At 38.1% G+C, this 20,055-nt stretch overlaps 1 protein-coding gene across 4 annotated transcripts in view; it reads left to right on the top strand.

The window, feature by feature from the left end:
- Positions 1-20,055, top strand: part of LOC113228083 — a 322,064-nt gene extending 302,009 nt beyond the window's left edge. Inside the window, exons 16-26 of one of the 4 annotated variants that reach the window (XM_026461227.1) lie at positions 3,865-4,064; positions 6,228-6,406; positions 7,798-7,963; positions 8,200-8,351; positions 12,729-12,889; positions 13,314-13,426; positions 14,387-16,062; positions 16,611-16,709; positions 17,359-17,552; positions 18,024-18,185; positions 18,320-20,051. In XM_026461227.1, the coding sequence (XP_026317012.1) occupies positions 3,865-4,064; positions 6,228-6,406; positions 7,798-7,963; positions 8,200-8,351; positions 12,729-12,889; positions 13,314-13,426; positions 14,387-16,062; positions 16,611-16,709; positions 17,359-17,552; positions 18,024-18,185; positions 18,320-18,406 (3,189 nt within the window). In that variant the 3' untranslated portion in view covers positions 18,407-20,051. Of the gene's footprint in view, positions 1-3,864; positions 4,065-6,227; positions 6,407-7,797; positions 7,964-8,199; positions 8,352-12,728; positions 12,890-13,313; positions 13,427-14,386; positions 16,063-16,610; positions 16,710-17,358; positions 17,553-18,023; positions 18,186-18,319 lie in introns of all 4 variants that reach the window. The other 3 variants (XM_026461229.1, XM_026461230.1, XM_026461228.1) reach the window with 3 other exon arrangements.

Below are 20,055 nucleotides of genomic sequence, written 5' to 3'. Positions count from 1 at the left end.
ACTCAGAGCCTTAAATCGCAAAGATCTTAGGGACACTGCTATTGCGCCTGTCACCCAGAGACATAAGTTCACAAGTCCCATTCTATTTCACCAGCACACTTACCCTTCCAAACCAGAACGTACATTACTGTTTGGCGGCAGAAATGGATGAGTTGGCAGTACTTCACTGGACGAACTTCTAAAATACTTTGAAATATAAATGTGTGCTTGACACTAGAACTTTATTCAGGAATTAAGAAAAGTGAAACAATTATGTTGCGGCGAAGTACAGAAAATCCCTTTTTTTTTTACTTTTAATGAACTGTAACATAAAGTTTGGCAATGATTTTATACGGATTATGCCAGTGACAAGTAGATAAAATTTATTTGACATTGTACATTAGCTTAATAGTTTGACCTACCGCCTCTTATGCAGAAACCGTGAGTTAGAATCCGTGCTCGTCTCGCACCTCTGAGTTTCTCGGTATTTATGTGCGACATTCAATTTGAAACGTACCGTGTCTGAAAGACAATATCGTGATGACACCTGTACGTCGAAGAAGGTTCACACCCCTCGGAAAACCTGTGAAGATTAATTTGAGTTAGGTAGTGTGTTAAAGTTTATTTTAATATGGTAGTGTTATATTATATTATAGTGACATGTAGATACATAAAAAAGTAACAAAGTTTATAGATAGAAAATTTCCTCGTGAGTCGTATCGTGGGGCATCGTGCCCAGAAGGCTGGCAACATTTCTCCTATGAATTGCTACGGAAATAACTTCCAAGCTTGTGGTCACCAGAGGCTTCTACGAGGCTATCCGACAGCTCGTTCGCTAGAAGTTTCGCCTGTGACCCCCAGGGACCCAGGGTTTCAACCGCAGAAGGCACAAAGCTGTAGCACTGAGCAAGGTTGGCGTATTTGAGCCTTTTGCGGTTTTCGGCCGCTCTGGCCACAGAGCCTGCGCCGCCCACGCTTGCAAGGACATTGGAGGGGACTACAGTGTCAGTTACACTGTCAATTCGACGATCTTTCGGTTTCAAGTAGTTTGCGAAACATTTTGATTTCAAAATTATTTTCAGCACATGTTCCACTTTCAGGTGAACTTGGCGTTGTTCCAGTATATTTTTAAAGTTTTGTTTTTAACCCTCCTTGCGTTGTATATCAATCTTTAATAAGATTACTCGTAAGGTTTTTGTTAAATAAATAAAACGTAACGCTTAACATTATCATTATGGACGGAACTGAAAACCCTTAAAAGACTTGACCTTTGCTTCCTTATAAATAAAGCAGCTATACACGTAATTGCGTCAATAACTATAATATCTTCAATGTCGAATTTAATTCGCGAAAAGTCCAAGGAAGACCATTCAACTCTTAGCTGTCCTGTTTGATATTGAATTATTAAAAAATGAATATCGAATATGTATCACATATTTTACAATGTTTCAATGGCTGTACCACATAAGTCACGAGTGGACTCTGTAGTATATTAGGCATATCGTCGCCTTACTTTCTCATACTCGTATCTTGTAAAGAGTGATTATTCAGGGGATGGCAAAACTTTCTATTTATCTTATCAAGGGTGTTAATTTCGATGCATTACTTTAAGAATACGTAAAAGCTAGTGGTAAATATGAAGGAAATAATCTTGCAACATTTGTATATACAATCCATTTTTTTGCATTTCAGAAACTTGGTGCTTTAAGGTACGAGTTTGAGGAAGTAAGGCGACAATATTCCACAGACCTGATCCTTTTGTTTGGAATATCAGTTTTCAAATAGTTTACGTTAGATAAACACTACAACCATTCATCTAAGTGCAACTATTGGTTCAATCAGTTGAATATGTGATATAATTATAGCTTTTTTATAAAAACAAAACTGATTTCAAAAGTTAGCTCCGCTTTCGCAGTTTGTTGACGTAGTCTCCTCAACGATAACTGAAACGCATAATATGGAAATCCTCGTCAAAATGAATAATATGAGCCCATACACAAAGAAGCAGTGTACACTGTGAGGCGTTCCTCTCATCTGTCTGCCATTTCCATCATCAGATCAGCTCTAGGTCACCATTTTTTTTATACACAGGAAAATGCTTTAAGTATACCCCGCCGTGGGCGATGACTTGGCGGGGTTATGTAGGACTCTTCTCCGTTGACACACCCGGCGATACAAGCTCGCCCGATAGATACTCGGAGACCTACCCTCCCCACCGGTGCCAGCTCGTTGGAACCCGTTAAGACTCGCCAGTCACCCCGGTGGTTGTCCCCTTCTGCGGGGGCCTCCTCACGTTATGGGAGATACCGGGGTGCATTTCGGTACCTCCCTGGACGGGCAACATTGTGCCCTGGTCCAGCTGAAGGGGTAAGGAGAAGATTGTAAAGTCCTCGCCGACCCCTCAAACTTCTGCGCCGGATTTGATCCGCATGGACGTCTTCCTCACTCGCTCTTTCTACGGTCTCCTTTTGCGATATCACATCATCGCAAAACTTTAGGTCGCCATAACATTTTACTTTAATTAGAACTATATCTATGTGCCAAGTTTTATTGAAATCGATTAACGGAAAGCGAGTGAAATTCAATAAACTGAATTCATTTCAATTAGGGGCAATTGCCACTCTTAAAGGTGGAATATCTTCTTCAAATTTAAATGGGATCACCACAGAGTTACTCCCTTTTTAACAAAAAAAGAATCATCGAAATCAGTTCACAAATGTCGGAGTAGTCTAGTAACATACACACAAACAATTGAAAAACAAACACAGTCATATTGAGAGCTCTTGCTTTTTTGAAGTAAGTTAAAAAATGTTGCCAATGGTTCAATTTTACAACTATTATAAATAATAACATGTAAGTTGAAGTAATGTTAATATTTTAGACCAATTGGTTCCACTAAAAAAATCAGATTCAAATTCCATTATTTATGTATATTCCTTTAGTGTCTGCTTACATCCTTAATTCCTCACCTCACCTAATTTGAAGAAGTCTTTGCCTTCTGCTGTTTCAATTTTATGCTTTGATTTAGTTTCTGTTGCTCGGACTGGTTTGTCAAATGTTTTGGACGTGCGTTAATTCTTCATTAAACGGATCTTTTTAAAATTGCTGAATATGATGTGTAGCGGTACAACCATTTGTTTTCAATTATAATATTACACTTCTTAACCGATACGGAAACTCATTGACAGGCAGTTTTAATTATCCTTTTTACAAATCGATATAAATGGTTACGATTGATATGACGTAACATTTTTCTTTTAAAATGGCATTAATTGTCATTGTAATCTACATGGTTGGAATACGGTTTGTGGATTTCTTTTAAATATGAGTCATTGAAAAAATGATTCAATTGGTTGAGGCGTTATTTGTATTTCTCTCGGGGTCAATGTGTCATTCGTTGTTAAATGTGCTTGCTAATTTTACATTAGCAAACATAGTCGTAGTTATTACTTTGCCATGAAGTACTTTGATTCATATACTTTCGTTAAAACGTCGCCCGTAGAGATTTAAACATGTTAAAAATGTTTTTTCTAATAAGTCCGATGATATTGAAGCAGTTTGAAAGAGTAATTTAGTAGCTGTAGAGCTCCTTGTGATAGAGTTCGTCCAGGGAAGTCTGCCACCTTACCTACTTCTGCCACCAAGCAGTAATGTGTTCCGGTTTTGAAGGGTAAGGGTGCTGGTGATATTACAGGCACATGGGATTTGACAACTTAAGTCTTAGGATGACGAGCGCAGCGGCAGTGCCAGCCAGATCTTTGCGAAGTCTTAAAGCTTTGAGTGACACTGCAGCTGCTATGGACAGACGTGTCGCTTACCACCAGGCACACAACTTGTTCGTCCCGTCATTTGGTATCATAAAAAAATATCAATTATTGTTCACAGGGATGGCGAAAACGAGTACCCCAAAGCGACGCAGCTCTCTTCACAGTGGCGGGCCGCCTCGAGCGCGACAAGGTGAACATCACACCGCCACTCACGCCGCCGCCGGTCGTCACCCCTCAAACACCACAAACGCCGATCGGCACGCCTACAGCGCCATCCGCGCCTGCTACTCCGGGTATCCCTGCACCCAACAAGTTCAGGTACTAACTACAATATTGAAATACCATAGCATGCCTCAGTTCCAGACTGTATGTATCGAATGGCTCAGCCTTTATTTGGTTACGTCTGTCAGCCTGTGGTTGGCCGTTCATTAAACGTTCCCTATCGGTTTTTAAATTTTTTGTCATGAAAAATAAATACAAATCTGTTTCAATTAAAATTGGGCCTGTACTATTTTAGTGTCTTTTTTGAAGACGGAGTAAAATGATAGTTCATCTCGCTAAAGTGTTGCACGCTTGCGAGCAGCTAGTAATTGCAGTCGATAAGTATTCTATCGACTATCGACTGAATATTGGTCATGGTTATGGAATAAATAGCCCAACTTGTTTCATTTGAATCATCCACGACCATTATTCATCCAATTACTCCAGCACAAGTTCTTTTGAATTGTCAATTTTTGTAGGTTTATACGTACATACATACACTGTATTTAGAACTATGTTTATGAAAAATACAAGGAGACATATTTTAAATTTTTCATTTTAATTCAATATAGATAATCAAATTCGGCTACTCTTGTTAAAATGTATATGAATAAAAATTGATCTCGATACTAATACGTCAACTGTCAAAATAAGAATAAAGAAGGCAACAACGCAATTAGTCTATAACTAATAATTTAGAACGTCGTAATATTCACAATGCAGTCATTTTTGGCAAAATTTTATCTTCTTTCACAGTCTATCGATAAAACTATCGACAACAACTACATAACTATTTAAAATTTTATGAAAACTGGCAACCCCACAAATTTCATTTTACTCCGTCTTCATAAAAAACAGATTATAAGTACATATCTGTTGAGATGTCACTTAGATCTTGAGGCGATCTCTTCCGTTAATCCAAACTGTATTATAATGCGAAAGTAACTCTGTTTGTTATGTTTTTACGCCTAAACCGCTGAACCAATTTTGATGAATTTTGGTATAGACGGGATCTACGAGAAGGACATACGCTAATTTTTTTCACAAAAATAATTCTTATAGGATGATCAAAGTTTGTATGGAGATACAATAGAACTATGAAAATTAGTATAGTACAGTAGGCTACTCGGAAGTATTTATTCTACGCAAATGAACTCGCGGGCACCAACTAGTAGACTATAATTAATCGGCATCTTGTATGATACCATCTTTAGTGATCGAAACCTGCATTATGATTAGGTGATGTTTATTAATAAGTCCACAATCTTGTCAACTCTCAAATTATTTGTAATCATGAGTAACCATTGATGGCACTCAAGTGATATTTATTAATAAAGACAGATGACTCAAGTAATAATAAGACATCGATCATGCATTTGAGACGGATTTATTATTAGGGGCGTCAATGACTGTTACCAATTGTGCTATGTAATTGACTGTCAAAATACCACGTGCTTAGATAGTTTGTTACAATTGTTTATAGTTTCTAGAATAATAAAAGCAAACCAATGTGAAACAAAATTAAATTACAATATACTCGAATGAAATATAATATAGTATTATACAAAGTACTCAGAGAAATATCAGGTACTATTGTTATCTGTAAAATGAATCAACCATTTTGAAAAGTTTCTCAGCGATTTCGACTTGGGAAATGGGAAAAAAAATTATATAGGTAAAATAAATTTACAATTGAAAACGTCACATTTAAGCTACTGCTACTGCTGAAGAACGAGCAAGAAACTAGGGATTGCTGTTTTCAAGAAAACTTAAATGCTATGGAATACACTTTGAATCAAATTTATGTGGAATTTAGAGCCATGTCGTCTTTCCATACATCTTATCTAACCCAGTCTTCAATTTTGTAATAATATGTCTTTTCAATCAAAATATTTTTAATGTAGTTTTTAAACTTAGGAAATGATAATTAATATATGCTCCTAAATCTTAATCTCTCTTATTCTATTCACTTCTACACACGTTCCACTGCTGGACACGGGTCTCTTCTAAAGAGTGGATTCTTTCCATGTCTTTGAAGAGTTTTATGGACCTTTTCCAAGATTTATCAATATATTTTTCTTCACTATACGACCTACTTATTCCGACAGCGACATAAGCGACCAAGTGAAGCAACTGATAATGTAGAAATTAAGCAACACATGATTGAATTTGAAGACATAAATACAAAAAAATCAACTACATCATTATGTGTTCTTTCAGATCTCGCAAACAAAACTCCCCTACGAACGGGTTTGCATCAGGACCACTTCGATCTGCGTCGTGCGCAGTGGTAAGCCAGTCGACAACAGAAATCAAACCCAAAGAGGCCGCACGCCCCGACAGGGAGTCGTTCAAACGCAGCCATTCCGTCAGCGAGAGCATCAGTCGACTGGAAGAGGGTAAGTTCTACATGTTTTTACTACATGATGTTAGAGGAAGTGTTTTTACAGATCAGTGTGATGGACAGCAGGAACTCCTAAAATATAGTGAAATAAAAAAAAAGTCGCCCTGTATATTCCATTACGTCCATTAACCAAAAAAGATGAGTTGTATTCGTAATTTTAAAATAACAAAATCCCATTGATTTGAGATGGTTTAAACACATTTCTGGGGGCCTACCAAAACCTCTTAACACGATATTACTTGAACCTTACATGGACCTTTCGTACCATAACGCACTTAATGTAAGGTTATTTGCAATGTTAAAACTATGATGTTTTATTGGCAGCTTTGTGGCTATTCATTCCCTCAGTTCGTACTATGATGCGACTTTGACATTAAAGTAATATTGCTCTTATGTCAAATTTAGCAATTTTAAAATAGTTACACGGATGCGATGGAAACAATATTATTTTCGGTTTTATTGTCTTAATATTAATTTGTAATGATTAAAAGTTAACTTGAACTTATTTATTTACATATATCTCTTCAATATTTTGTTTATTTTTTATTTAATAGCACATAGGAAATAATTTCTCGTAAAAATACGCGATGTTTATATCGTAAAATTATGACAGCGCCATCTATATGCTCCTTGGCGAAACTAACAGTTGACACTAGACTATAATTCCGAATTCACAACGTGACTATCAATACTTAGCTTATTTTATTTATTTTTCTACAAGAAAATGCGGAATAATAATAGTAAACAACGTAATTTTAATAGATTTCATTATTACGTACTTTTCTTTTTTTGGCAGTTAAAATTCTCTGAATGTAAATAACATTAAGTACTTTAACATTATACTACGATAACACGATTCGGAACATCAAAAAAGAAAGAGATGGCATTAGACAGTCCACATAGCGTTATTTCTTACCTATTTTTTGTTAGGAATAGACAATATTGGGAAATCATTCGTTCGTTCAGTCATTTTAGCAATAATACATTTCTTAGTAGACAAGTTTGTCATGGTACGAATATGAGTAATATTATAACAAGCTTACTTTAAGCTTATATTGAAATAAGATTGTTTTTGGAAAGGTTATGGTAGGCGCCCTGATCTCGACTTTGGTGGGTAGGTAATTGACCTTATAATACGAAGATGTTAGGACGGATGTGGTCTGCACCTAGCGTAGGTGCACCCGTTTTTCTAAGTTATGTCTTCGTAACACGACGGAATCATTTCAATTTTACAGACATACCTTTTATTATCTTATTCTTTTATTATCTTATATTATCTTTACCATTTTGTACATCTCCATTACTACTACGTTTTAATGCGTTGTCAATTTTTGTGCCATCTTTGTTTTTACCAAATAAACATTAATTCTATCCTATTATTCACAGATGAAGAGATTTCGCCAGGTCCTGAAAAGACGGGTTGTACAGTGCGGGTGCCTCGGGCCGACGACGAAACTTTCCAGGCATTCTTTGCCCCTGTACTGCAGCAAGAAAAACCAGCTGCTGACGTGGATGTAGATCTGGATGCTATCGACAGCGGTTCTAGGCAGTTGTAAGTAATTTTTATTGAGAAGGAAAAATGTATATAAAACGTAATAATACGTATGTACATTATAGTGGGCGTGTCCACTGTGCCGCGTAAAGTAAATTTTATGTAGTGGAGCTTATGACTAAGACAGCCCACGTTATTTGGACAGTCTAGGGACTAATTGTTGTTCTTTGAAATGACAATTCCTGTGAATCAATGACGTGACGATATGCAGTGAAATTTTATGAAACAAATCGCAGATTGGCTAGCGAGTGGGCTCGACGAGCGAAGCGTGAGCGTAGACACGCGGCGTCGCGCAACCCTCTCAAGGCGCTTGCGGCCAGAACCGACCTTAGAGAAGAATATGTAGCTCCGCCTTCCACGCTGCGTGACCAACTCATTAAGGAGAAAGGTAAATATTATTATGACGTTGGAATATTCCACACTACATTTAATGAGACAAAAAAAAAACATTCCTAGGACTGCACGGTGATTCACGCTCCATACTAAGGCGGTCATAAATACGTAACTCCGAAATTATTATTATTTTTTTATTTTATTACGTTAAAATATGATTAGGTAAACGTAAATTAATAAAATTATACATTTTAAAAAATATTTGACAATATTTAGGTGTAAAAATGTCTCGCAGTAATTTTGTTTTTAGACGATGTATCTAAAATATTTTATACTGCGACTTTTAATGGTAAAACTGTGTAAATAATGATTATTTGTATTAACAATAACCACAAATGAATAAATTAAAACAATAAAAATACATAAAAAAGTTCATTTTACAAAATACAAACAAAACACAAATTATACCAAAATACATTAAATCTCAACAATATTAACTTTAAATACATAACAAGTCTAATACAGCTTTTGACAGTACACCTTTTTTTTTAACAGGTAACTTTCGTAGACCTGTTATGAAGGGATCTGAATGAAGAAGCAGCCTATTTACTAAATCTGTGTTGGTCACAATGCGACTCATTTTACGCGTATGATTTTTTCTAAAAGACTTGATGTATTTGTTAGTCGCTTCAGCTGCTTCTTCAGACAACTCTCCGATTGACAACAAACCGTAATCTATAACATTAGCACCATGAATTAGAACTTTGTGAACGGAAGCAGGCATGTTATACCACGGATACTCGGCAACTAACTGCCGAGCCGTCTCTAAAGCGAACTCTTCGAAGTTCGTCTTATTAATATTATATCCCGAATTTAAACATTGAAGGATGATCCAGCAACGATCTAGGAGATCCTTCTTGATCCCAGTAATTTCAGCGGAAATTTCTGAATTCGAGAAAAACCGCCTGGCTGTATTACCATCGTTTGATGTTCCGCTTCCGCCACTTTTAGGCTTATCCACTATAAGCCCTAATCTTTCTCTAAATTGAGTCTGAACATATGATTTTTTTGTAGCAACAAGCATTTTGTCATTAGCGGACCTAGCTTGCCATTTCCTAACATCTAACTTGTACGCGACATGAACAAAATATTCAAAAAAACGTATTAACGCGTGAAGAGGTGATAAACCAAATTCATATTTACTCTCATCGACTTCCTTATTTAAACATTCGTCAATTTTGTTCATTTCACTGGGCAAGGCGTTACAAATAAAACATTTTGATGAAGAAACACCACTAAGTGCATTACACACTTTACCATCTACCATAGTAAGTTGCAAACAATGAGTAATGCGATATTCGCGATCTTCTTCCTTGAAAACAGTAGGCTGCAAGTTCCTTATTTTATCTTTACAATGAGCTTCTTCCTCAACTGACACTGCAGTCGATTCCTTCAAATATCGGAGGCGTATAGGACGACAGTATCGAGTTGATGAAGGACGAGGATTTTTCCACAAAACTACTGAATTTTCTTTGTTATCTGTTGTCAAAACAAGCTGAAGTGGCACATACGAAGTAACAAACAGGCTACTGTCTTCAAGAGTGGAGTCAGAAAAACACTGTTTATATTCTGAATGCCCTGTACTGCCATCGAAACCCCATTTCCCTATCAAAGATATCTTATCTAGAGACTCATTAGGTACACTATCCAAAACATCTTTTTGAGACTTGAGAATCCGATTGGCAGTATGATCTAATAAACTTTGAAGTTCGACTTCGGCGGATGATTCTGTAACAGTAATATCTGAAGGATAACAGTGTTTTTTAGATTCCACGACACTTTGGTAAGATGGGAAAATGGTTTTTGAAAACTTATTGTCTATAAATTTCTTTACTAATATATATTGATGTCGAGTTAACTGAGCTTCAACAATGAGCGATAAAACTTCGCTAGAATCGATTTCAGGACAAGACAAGCTATCGGACGCATTGAGCAATGACTGTACAAGAGAAGGGTCTTGGTTAGACAAACTAGCCAATCTTCTCCTTTTTGTACGTTTACTGGTGTCGTCAAAGTTAATTCTCGGACGGCCATGCGATGAAGAAGTTGATGGTTTAACTTCGTCAAAGCTCTGAGATACACGTAACTCAGTTCGCTGTACATCAATATTTTCAACGACATGCAGCCAATCTGAATATTTTTCTAAGAATTTAGATCTAGTACGATTCGACTTTGCCCAGTAGTGGGAAATTCGTTTACAAATATTCTTAATTTTAAGGCTTAAAGTCTCTAAATCAATATTTTCGATGTCGTCAGAAAGGGATGATGTTTCGGTCAAAGTGCTCAGGACGTGTTGCATTTTTTCATTTGGATTACCCACTTTAGAGTGCCAAATATCAAAAATTGTCATCCTCGATACAGAACATTTGAAAAATGTACCTAAAACAATATGAAAGCTGAACTTAAAAAAAAATTAAAAATTCAATACTATGGACATGCATACTTTGACACCCCTTTAAGCCAAGAAGAGGCAGCAAGATGCAAATGAAACTTATAGCTCTTAATAAGGACATACTCCTTATTCAAAAACCATATACCTCAGGTGCAGCTCAGCGCAGCCAAAAGTTGTAGGTCTAAAGGAAATTAAGTTATGCCAAAAATTTTCACCAAAAAACTGCCTTCAATAAAAAAATTATATAAAAAAAAATATGCATAAAAAAAATTTAAAAAAATTGATAATAAAAGTACATACCATGCTCTTGGATCTCCATGCTTTCACAACACGTAAACACTTGATTTGGAATAGTGACACTCAAAAACAAAGTGATTAAGTTTCGATGACTCACACGTGGTGATAATTAGTCTCGCGATGCGCTCACTTCCGATGCACAAAAGTGAATGATAACGTGACCTAATTACATTGATATTTATAGTTTTTGGAAGCTTGTTAACTAGTTACTAACTTAGTGAGTTGATCTAACCGGGATAAGCCAATGATTTTTTTTGATTTATGGCCTATGGGGGAATCACAGTGGACTGGTCCCAACCAACATTAATTGTTTCGTAGCGACTGCGCCCAATTGCCACTTGATGTAGTCGTTTAACAAGCGATTGCTGATGTGAACTATAATTCATCTAATGTGTTCGAAAACGAACAACATCTACTATCAAACTTGCATGTATTGGTGGTAATTACTGTGTGGAATGCCAGAGTGGTGGTAGCCTATATTATTTAATCGCTGCATTTGCTATCAGCAAATTTGAAGCCTTCCTAGTCCAAAAACAGTTTTCTTTGCAATTGGAGATTGTAGCTGGCCCCGTCCATTTTTTTTTTAGACCTGTTGTTTACAGTAAAAATATGGTCTAGCCCTTTAATGTCATTAGCGGGCTTTACACAGACACTCTATCGCGCGTGATACAGCAATCGTGAGCGATTGCGGTCATCACTGACGCACCAACACGCGCCAGTTTCACGCAGTCTATCCTGCGCAATTAGTCTTTATGCGGACGCTCTTTTCGTTGTAACGAAAACGAAAACAAGCAATTGCGCACGAAACAACGTTAGTTTAAAAAACTTCAAACAGGTAATCGCGCACACAATCCTGTACGCTCCTGATCACGCGCGGTAAAATGACTTTGTAAAGGAGAACAAGTAAGCTGCGGTTAGCCGTTTCGTTCGACTTTAAAATTTTCTAAGTTACGTGTTTTTATGAATGGAGTAATAATATAAATTAATAGCAGTAGAACTGTTTGTGAAAGAGTTCGTCCTGCGAAGTACTGCCACCTTACATATTTCAGCCGCCAAGCAGTAATGTGAGCATTACTGCGTTTCGGTTTTGAAGGGTGTAAAGATGCTGGTGTAATTACAAACACGTGACACTTGTCAATATATGTCTCAAATTGATGGGCGCAGCGGCAGTGCCCCTCAGATCTATGTAATTTAAAATCCTGAGTGGCATTGCAACGGTTATGGACAGGCGTGACGCCCATCTATTCGGCTCATCACTTGGTAAAAAAACAACACCTCTCGCATTTCATATAAGATTCGCAACCCTTATAAAACGTGATGTTGCTAGCGTGATGCACTGTGGCCTAAACTCGCTCAGCAATTACAACATTATCGCCCAGTTATACGACGCTACAGTTTTCGCATTGACCGCCCAGTTACCACGCTTTCACGTACATTAATAGCGAATCTGAATTCTATTTACTAGCCAACAACATTTAAATTCCTCTGAATAATAAAACCGCGCGGGCGCCGCGTACACCAAAGACGTAAAATCTAAATAAATAGAGCGTACTTTGCCATGACAGTTAGACCAGTTAGCACGCGGTCGCTTCGCGGCGGCAACGCGGCGCGATGAAATTCGTGTCGAATAAGGGCATTTATTAGGGCTGTCGATGATGATACTAACAAAATGAATAATTTCAGCGACTGCGAATTGCGGCCTGGCAGCGGAAGCCCTCGCGGCGCTGGCCAGCAAAGAGGACTTCGCGAATGTGGCGCTACGCAGCGCTTCCAACTCTTCCGTGCCCAGCCAAGGGACCAAATCGCTAATGCTATTGCAGGTCAAAGGGCGCAGACGTGTGCAGGTAAATATTGAAAACCCCTATTTACAGAGTAGTATATAGTGGAAGCAGTGAGACTGAAGCTGAGTGGATGACAGATTCCGTAACAGCACGGCATGCACACTTTATGGCTTATCGCTTGATTATTTTTGTTTCTTTTTTATTTCGATTTTTTTTTTCATGCTATAATTATGTTCCCACCTGAAACATGAAACCCACGACCCTCTGTTTGAGAGGCAGTAGGTCAAACCAATAGGCTACCACGGCCTCCACAGCCGCTGTTGCCTGCACTCAAAAAAAAAACCTTAAGCCAGGGTCATTGTGTCTATTTATAAATAGTTTTTACTATTTCGTTTCTACATATTAGCTCTTCCCTACCTATCTTTTGGAACACAGTTTTTATTCTTTATTAATCGCAAACATTTACACTGTAATCATATTTTTACAGACGAGGCTAGTGAAGCCAGTGCACACAAACGTGAACCGCGGCGACTGCTTCATCTTAGTGACACCTGATAACGTGTTTCTCTACATAGGACAATATGCTAACGTTATTGAAAGGCAAGTATACTGTTATTATGATTTTAGATTATAGATTTGTACGATAAGAATGGAAATTGCAGCGATGCTTATGCATTCCCTGCTCCATAAACTATGCTTTCCGGCAACGGTAAAGGCAATTACCGGTTCGCATAGACGTACATTCGATCCCCTAAGATACCTGACCCCTTAACCTACTATTTGGTTCTAAGTAGATCGGCGTGAATAAAAGTGTTAATCAAACTTAACATTTAAACCTTAGTTTCCCGAAGTGGTTCCTCCCGTCCTTAAGTGGGCGCTGAAGAGTCGTAAGGAGGTGGTAGGGGTAGCAATTTGGGACGTTAATGCTGCCCAGGGGCTACTGTTGCATTTGAAAAAAAAAACCTGAATTATCTATATAAATTACTCTTTTTAATAATATATTTATAAAGAAATATATTAAAATAATATATAGTAAATAGTATATATTATTGTCTTTCTAAAAAATCAGAAGTGTTAGTCAGTCAGTGTTAAGTTAATATAAAAAAATACGTGTTTTAAATTATTTTTTGTGGTGGTGAGCGTTACATTTTTTTTATCTTGCCCACCATTTTCATTTGGACTACACCCTAAGTAGGTAGTTCCCAAAAAGTTTGGGAACCCACAATTAAACCTGTGAGCCGTGAAATTTATTTTGATATAACTTCCTTATGTATGCAATGAATGACGTTCTAAGAAGCTTTTGAAGTCAAGTCGTTTTTTAATTTAATTACATAAATACAAATTTTAATCAAAAATCTAGAACTTTTTTACACTGCTCTCTTTAAGGCTCTCAGAACCAAAAGGTCGACTAGGAGGTGGTCTGCTATCTCAGAGCATCGACTGTACTTTAGAACATTTTGTAATTGTGTACTATTTTTTTTATACGGTTCTTTGACGGCAGACATAAATAAACGCTTATTGTACCTCACCTAATAATCATCTTAAATTATCTATTTCCAGGAATCGCAGCACAGACATCGCGAACCACGTTCATAACACAAAGGACCTTGGGTGTAAAAACTCCTCCATGGTCATTCAGATCGACGAACAAAACAAGAAGTACTCGAACAAGCACTGGAACCAATTCTGGTCCCTCATCGGCGTCACCGACGACATTGAAGACTACAAACCGGCTGAAACAGGACATCCAGACGAAGACGAGATATATGAATCTTGTATTGTTCAAACAAATATGTGCTATGAAGTCTTCGATGATGAACTCGTCCCTATAAAAGAATATTGGGGACAAATACCAAAGATTTCCATGCTACACCAGTCGAAGACTATAGTTTTTGATTTTGGATCTGAAATGTACATTTGGTATGGAAAAAACGTTCCTTTGGAGAGTCGAAGACGCGCCGCGCAATTGGCCCAAGAGCTTTTCGATGAAGGGTACAATTACGAGGAGTGTCATATCAATCCGCTGAATGTGGCGGGATATCAAGGTGCTAGGGAACAGTCCGAAGCGCCTTCCAAAGCGTCCAAAAGTAGACCTGATTGGGCTATTTTCTCGAAAGTCAGTCAGCACATGGAAACAATCCTATTCAAAGAGAAATTCCTAGACTGGCCTGACTATAGCCGAATCATCAAGATCAAACCACAGGAGAATAAGTCGAATAGTATGGAAATAACTCCCTGCGATGCTGAAGAAATGTGGTCAAATGAGTACCAGGATCCAGATCTCATTTTAGAAGGGTCCCATCTCGGTCGCGGCACGAGTTATTACGACAAAGAAAGCGGGAGACATTACAATATTTCCACTCAATCAGTTGCAAAGTGGATCATACAGGAGTACGATTATCAGAAGGTCGAAGATAATGCAGAGATACCCGAATTCTTTTCAGGTGATAGCTACATTATCAGATGGGAATATCTGATCACTGTCTCAGGCCGAGAATTGAACGGTAAACCGTCTAAACACAACGTGACGGGTCGTGATCGTTGTGCCTACTTCTGCTGGCAGGGTAAAGATGCCTCTTCGAACGAAAAAGGCGCTGCGGCTTTACTCACTGTCGAGTTAGACAAAGAAAAGGGACCCCAAGTGCGAGTAGCTCAAGGCAACGAGCCGCCAGCTTTCTTTAACATCTTCCAAGGAAACCTACTCATCCACCAAGGCAAAAAAGGCACAGACAAAAGCCGATACAGGTTATTCGTTACTCGGGGCAATTTGTCTAACGAAGCATATCTACTCCAGGTCCCTTGTTCAGTACGGCAACTACGCAGCCGTGGGTCTCTATTACTGGTTGATACAGAAAAGGGATGCCTGTACATCTGGCATGGAGCCCGAAGCTTGAAGCATACAAAGAACATCGCTATAGAACTAGCGAATAAACTTATTGCAAGAAAATCGAGCTATTTATTCCGTAGTAACGTGTCAGATATAAAGATAACTGAAGTGAAAGAAGGAGAAGAGCCCAAGGAAGTTTTGGAAGCTTTAGGTTGTGCAAATAAGCAGTACTACAACGCTGTGTTAAACGGTGGGAAGGAAGGAGCTGATGTGACGCCGAGGTTGTACCATTTCACGGATCTGGGCGGTCAGTTTGAGGCTCATGAGGTGCTATCACCGCTAAGACATGAACATTTAGTAACACCTTTTCCATTTGAACAAAAGGAGTTGTATTCCGCTTCGCAGCCTGGTAAGTGGACATGATTCTTAGTAATTTTAGTTATTACTCCATCCACTTTTAAGTCAAATATATAATCCGTTTCAATCCATTCTGGACGAAAAGAAAATAAACAGGTCTGGTTAAAATTCTTAAGCAATGTTGTATCCCATAGGATCACTTAGCAGTCTTAATGTTCTTTCAAATTAGCAATGTTATGTGTGGTGTCGCTAGCAAACATGCAGTTTTACTAGTGTACGTATATATAATTGTAGATTTTACGTTTTCAACTAAAAATAGATCTGTGATACATGGGGTATCTGTGATACGATATTAATAGACAACAAGTTAAATGTCTGTCTATATCTACAATAGTCACGCACACACTCATGCCCCGCACTAGGGACACATACACACACATAGACAACCACAAATTACCCAAACTCTGAGAAAAATAAATCTAGGTCAAACAAATAATTATCTCGGCCCGGGAATCGAACTCGGAATCTGTGTATATGGTAACCGTACGGCACGGAGGCCGTCAATATATATTTTAGTTAATCGTAATTGTATTTTTGCAGCCCTGTTTCTGCTAGACGACGGCTTGAACGTGTGGCTGTGGCAGGGCTGGTGGCCGCGTGGTGTCGACGGGGAGCTCGAGCCAGCAGAGCGAAATACCGGTTAGTATTGTTGCCATGTTTTTTAAACACGTATTTAAAATATACTGGCCAGAAAAAACTGTCTATCTTTTAACTTGGTAATGGGATCGAATATAATTATATTGTATTATTGTACAGGGCGTCTCACGGTTGTGGAACACGAATGGAAAGTACATTAAATATTGTAGATAGTGTATTTTGCTTCATGGAGACATTATTTAATAAAGTTATACGACCAGGCTCAAAGCGTTTTAAGTTAGGAATTTCTGCGACTATCACGGATTACATTTTTTTTATACATTACGCCGAAACGCCTAAACGACATAAGGGCCTTATCTGCGCGTATACACGTGTGCATGGGTTGTTAAATGCAATATTTGTTGAATATGATGTTAATTACTATCTCATAGCTTTTCCTGTAACCCGAAGGTTGCATGGAAGAGATTGCTATATATCAATAAGGCCGGCTGTTGTACCTGTATTTTTATTTTTTGTATTATATTGTGTTTGTCCCAGTGTGTGAAATATTTGTATTGTATTGTATTTTTACTACCATGATTTTTGCGAAACTACTCCACTAGTTGTGTTATTATTGATACAAAGGTGAAACAAATACAAAAAAACATTCTTCGGTCCGGCTGAAGTAATATTAAATGTTATCTTTTTTCAGGAGTGGGAGCCTTCGCCATGCGGTGGCAGGCTTTACGCGCGGCCGCTTTACGCACCGCCGAGGCGTACTGGAAGGCGTCGCGCGACTCGCGGCCGGACGTTCGCGTCGTCGCCGCGGGGCTGGAGCCGCAGGCCTTCACGGACCTCTTCGACACCTGGACGGAGCACGACGAGGCCGCCGAAGCTAACATTGCGGTACTTACATACTTGAATTACTTACGCTTGGTTGCGGTCGTGCTGGTGACATTCTCTGGTGATTGGCTAAGTAGAAAGTTAAACTACTTTTTTCTCATCTAAATCTTAATGTTTCTTCAAACAAACCAACGTTTCTGGCCCTTTACGACATGTAAACGGTCAAGACTGGCTAGTCAATGGTATGTTTGAAAAAACAAATATACGCGATTCAGAAAAAAAAAACAATCGCGAAAACCTAAGAACTTAATATGTTTCTACTTAATTCTTATAATGGTGAATGGCTACACAGGAATGGAAATGGAATATAATTTTAAAGCTATACGGTGGAAGTAGGTTATATCATAAAGGGATTACATAGCACTCAAACTTGGCTTACCTTTCTCTCTTTATCTGGGTTCAACTCTACCACTGCTCCCCTCGTACAGCTTGTTACCTGTAAATACAAGTACAGCACAGCACTGTAAATTGCAGCACGGGTACAAATCGGGTGAGGTGCTGTCGGGCGCGTGCGAACTATCGCGGCTGACGTCGTGTGCCGCCGTGTTGCCGCTGGCCGCGCTACAACGCCGCCCCCTGCCCGACCATGTCGACCCACACCACTTGGAGAGACATCTGTCTTCTCCTGATTTCCTGGTGCGTAGCCTCAAGGATTCATATAACGATTTCAGCACTCAAGCTACATAATCTCGCAGCTGAAATATCGAAGGATTAAAAATAACGTCTCGTCTAATAATGTCCGTCGACTGATTGAATGTTTCTCTTTGCAGGAGGCTTTCGGCATGACCAAAGAAGACTTCTCAGGACTTCCCGCCTGGAAGCAGACCAACCTGAAAAAAGACGTGGGCCTCTTTTGACCCTCCGGCCTCCGCCATCATGAACTGATATATTTCGCCCCCGCGCACCGCATAGGGTTCGCGGGTTAAAATGATACTTAAAAAAGCCGCTCGCTAAGAGCAGCTTCTTATACTCCGAATAGAATAGAAGAATAGAAAATTTTGTACGACCGCAGCTATTTCATACTTTTTTACGGAAAAACGTTGAAGGATTTGATACAATTAAATGTTTAAGAGCACGCTTTAAATCTATTGTGTAATCAACGGAATGTAAACTATGTATTCGATTTCGTGATATTTTCATGTAACCGCGTATACCATATACCAGTAGGAGTTCATGGGATTGTACTTTGGAATTGTTTACGGAAATGCTAATTCGTTATTTGTCGCATCCATCGCAAGACACGACTAGTTTATTTTTTGTACATAGTTGTTTTGTTTATTTATTTACCTAATTCTCATTCTCTTTTTCTAAATTGATCTTTTAATGATAATATTATTTTAGTATGAATTTGTAAATTCTATTTTTTAAACTTTAGGTTCATAGTGTGTTAAATGCCATGGATATGACAAACGGCAAGGTAATTTTCACGGTGATATTTTTCGATATAATGTTAGATATTATCAAAGCGTGCGTGCTGCCAAAGAATTCGTTTTGCCAAAACTAATGAGTACCGTTAGATAGTCGCATTATTTGATAATATCTGAGGTGGAAACGTTATTGTAGGGCAAAACGTATCTGGTCAAAATATGGTTAAACGATTGAAATCTCTAGATATACAAACACGTACTTTCTATTATATTCGCTTTAGGGTAGGCTTAAGGACGTGTGTTGGATGAAAACGCGCAAAGATACAGACGTGTGTTATGTATCTGTGTACCGATAATTCGCCAAATCGTTATCTTAGCGATAGTGTTGTTGCGAATATTTTGTTAAAAAAATATTTTTGCACGTTTTCATCGACACATGCATCTACATATATATTTTAACACATCACATATCTAATCTACTCATTAGCTAATCTTTTATACTGTGCGTTTGGTGGACCAGGAAGTTTTTTATAAATTAAACCGGCGCCCTGTTTTTGCTTAGCTTGTTAGACCTGACCTATGTATTCGACCTGACCACTTATTTTGACTACATTTAATAGACTTTTTTTTGGCCATCCGGCGACGCCATTTGACTGAATATAATATTGTTTTGAAACTGAAGGCAGATGATAAGATGCGGCGTAACTTAGTCGCATATTTAACACATCTAAATCGGGTTCTAATAAGTTACAACGGTGCTTCGCCTATAATGCGTGAGAACGTCGCGTCTTCCTTCACCGCACTCCGCCTTACGGTTTGTACTTTAATTTTAACACTGTTGCTATGTTTTTGTATTTTAGATGTTTATTTTTTATAACTATTCTATTGCATACGTAATTTGTTCTCATGATTTTTGAAATAAAAATAAATTTGAGAAATTGCCAGTACTTTAAACAAAAAGATGAGTTACTGCCAATGAGTAGGATTACTAACCTATCAAGTCATAATTAGTTAATTACAGAAATAACCCTTATCCTAATGCATTTAAGGCTAATCCTACACTGGCCTTGACATAACGTATCTCTCAAATTCAATTTTCAATGTTTTGCTTTGGTTGTGTTATAATTATTGTATTTGAA

This window comes from Hyposmocoma kahamanoa, unplaced genomic scaffold, assembly GCF_003589595.1.
Source record: "Hyposmocoma kahamanoa isolate Upper Pololo Valley unplaced genomic scaffold, ASM358959v1 220, whole genome shotgun sequence".
Classification (NCBI taxonomy): Eukaryota; Metazoa; Arthropoda; class Insecta; order Lepidoptera; family Cosmopterigidae; genus Hyposmocoma; species Hyposmocoma kahamanoa.
Note: the sequence above shows the minus strand (reverse complement) of the source record. Positions and strands in the feature narration are given on the sequence as shown.